The sequence below is a fragment of the Anneissia japonica genome, unplaced genomic scaffold (assembly GCF_011630105.1).
Source record: "Anneissia japonica isolate Jap-2015-1 unplaced genomic scaffold, ASM1163010v1 scaffold288254_len121080_cov147, whole genome shotgun sequence".
Classification (NCBI taxonomy): Eukaryota; Metazoa; Echinodermata; class Crinoidea; order Comatulida; family Comatulidae; genus Anneissia; species Anneissia japonica.
The window spans coordinates 6,682-9,192 of record NW_022747246.1 but is presented as its reverse complement, the minus strand read 5'-3'; the positions used below and the strand labels follow the sequence as shown (position 1 = coordinate 9,192).

At 49.8% G+C, this 2,511-nt stretch overlaps 1 protein-coding gene across 1 annotated transcript in view; it reads left to right on the top strand.

Annotated features, from left to right (window-relative positions):
* Window positions 1-257, top strand: part of LOC117120443 (myosin-2 heavy chain-like) — a 6,810-nt gene extending 6,553 nt beyond the window's left edge. The window contains exon 4 of the mRNA XM_033265468.1: window positions 3-257. Coding sequence (XP_033121359.1) covers window positions 3-257 — 255 coding nt within the window. The remainder of the gene's footprint in view (window positions 1-2) is intronic.
* Window positions 258-2,511: the final 2,254 nt, after the last annotated feature.

The window sequence follows — 2,511 nt, the reverse complement described above, 5'->3', positions numbered from 1 at the left end:
AGCGAGTGCACGGTTCCCATCTGCTTCCTTTCGAGCAACGACCACGCCGGGTTCGCCGGAAGGGGAGACGCGCGCTACGTGCTTTTCGACGACGACGCCAAAAGCATAAAGTGGACGGACACGGATACGCTCGTCCAGTTGGCCGAGAGGATACTGGATCGCAATCTCGTACACGATCCCGGTGCGGTGATAGTGGAAGATGTTCGACGACATTGACGATCCAGCCACCAGTTCTGACAACTTCCTGCTTCTCATAAGCATCCTGCTTGCCGACATCGTTCGTAACTGCGAAGAACGCGAGCGGGAGAGACGCGAACTCGTCACTTCCGTTTTCTGAATGTCTTTCGAAATGTGGAGGAATCTCAAAGTGCGCGTGCGAAGAAAATGGTCGAGGTGGGCACGAGAGAAGAGGGCGATCGACGCCGACCGCCGTCTATAGTTATTCGAGGATGGTGAGCAGGAGGATGAGGACGACGAAGACGAAGACGATTCGTTGGAGGAGTTGTCTGTGGATCTGCAACGACGGTTGGAAGCTGCGTGCGGAAGCGGCACAGACGACGACGTCGTTTCCTTCTACGCAAGATGCTTAGTTCTAGCGGAGCACCTTCTGCGAGGGACGGATTCGGTCACGACGGAGTGCTGCACCATGACCGACTTCGACGCCGTGCTCGCGCGACAAGTGCTGTTCCCTTGGACGAGCGAGCATTCGACGGTGATATCGAGGCGCCTGTCGGCACTCTGGAGGTTCGTGGTCGTCGTGGGCACCGTACCGGAGTTGCCCATAGGTTGTTGTCCGAACGTCGGTTACCGGTGTTTCGTCTGCAGAAAGGAGCATACGGACGAGGAGTGCCACCATCTCGTCACGACGATCGCGAACGAAGGAACAGAAGATGAGGAGGATATCTGCCGCGGTGCGCCTCCAGTATTCCCGCGTCTCGACTCTCGCCAGTCGACGAGACGGGAAGTCGCCGAGAAGGACGAGTTCGAGATTGCGATGCGCGTCGACAGGCGTGCGAGAACGGCCGCAGACAAGCTGAGGGTGGAGATCGAAAAGGAGATAAGGTACGCAGAAACGTGCGTCTGATACGCCTTCCTTCCAAAGACCGTTAGTCTCGGTTGCATAGCGCACGTCGCGAAGCTCGTCTCGTTCGGAAAGCGCAGACGGCAGCTGGCGAACGAGGAACGAGAGACGTTCGACCACAGGGATCTGGAAAGGTGGTCCCGAAATCTGCTGGAGTCGATGTTGGCCAATCCGGACAGGCGCGATCAGAGACGGGCCACGATGGCCTCGTTCTTCCGTTTGGTGGTCGATCCGACCTCGGTGGTGAGGGACGCGTCGACGACGAGACACGAGACCGCCTTCCGAACATGGATGGAAGCGTGCGAAGTGCCCGCCGAGAGCGTTTGCGATTACGTCGACGGACGGAAGGGCGTGACTCTGAAGACAAAGGTCGAAGACGACCTGACTGGCCTGTACAAATGTCTACTCACCTGGCCCGGGATTTATCAATCTCAGCTTAGCAAATGTCTTAAGTCAAAAAAGTTAAGAAGTAGCTAAGCAAAAATCTTAAGCTGATTTATCAAACCGTCTTAGCAAAACCTTAGCAAAAATATCATCTTAGATGGCGCATGCGTACAATCGACATCTTGTAGCTTATAGAGGGCAGCAAATTTTGTCTTAAGTCGAAAAATATTTGCTTACGCATGCGTAAAAGCCATTTTTGTGATTTCAACCGGAAGTGAACTGTCAAAGGTTACGAGAGATACAGTAAACAAACCATGTGAGAAACTTATGTGCTCGCCATGCTGGATGTTCTCTAGTGAAGATTTTATCGTTATTCTTTCTTATCTTACTGTTTTATATGGATGGTAAGACGTCTACCATCACTGTCAGTTTAATTTGGATGAACTACATACAGCTGTGAAAAGTTTTTATTAAAGCATTAAAGGACTTTTAGTACGATTGAGAGGGCTGGCAGAGAGAAGAGGCGGCCAACAACGAGCAAGGCTAGAATAGAGAATGGCCTGGCCTAGTCTAGTAGAGTGGTCTAGCTAGGCTAGAGCCTTAGCGAGAAAGCTTAGTTTGGCCTACTAGCTAGGCTAGGGGGCCTAGGCTACACCGCTAATATAGACCATAAAATCAGACGAGGTAACCGAAACATCAAAGCCTACGACAACTACTAATTTTTAAAATGGCAATTGTTGTTTTTGACTTGAGAGAGATTTCCAGGTAAGTGAATATGATTGCTATTTTTTTTCAATTTAGGAAGGATATAGCACTGCATGCAGAGGGCAGAGGGAGGTATAAAAATTTACATGGGAACCAGTCGTCTCGCCCCCTATAAATTCCGCACTCTAACAAAATGTCTTGCTAGTAGAAAATTATTAGGTCACATATAAAAAAATTGTTAGATTTATCACTCCTGCCTGAGTAAAAAATTTGGGTGGTGTGACTGGAAATACATTTTCTTTTAAAAACAATAAAATTAAACCACTTTTTATACAATATTC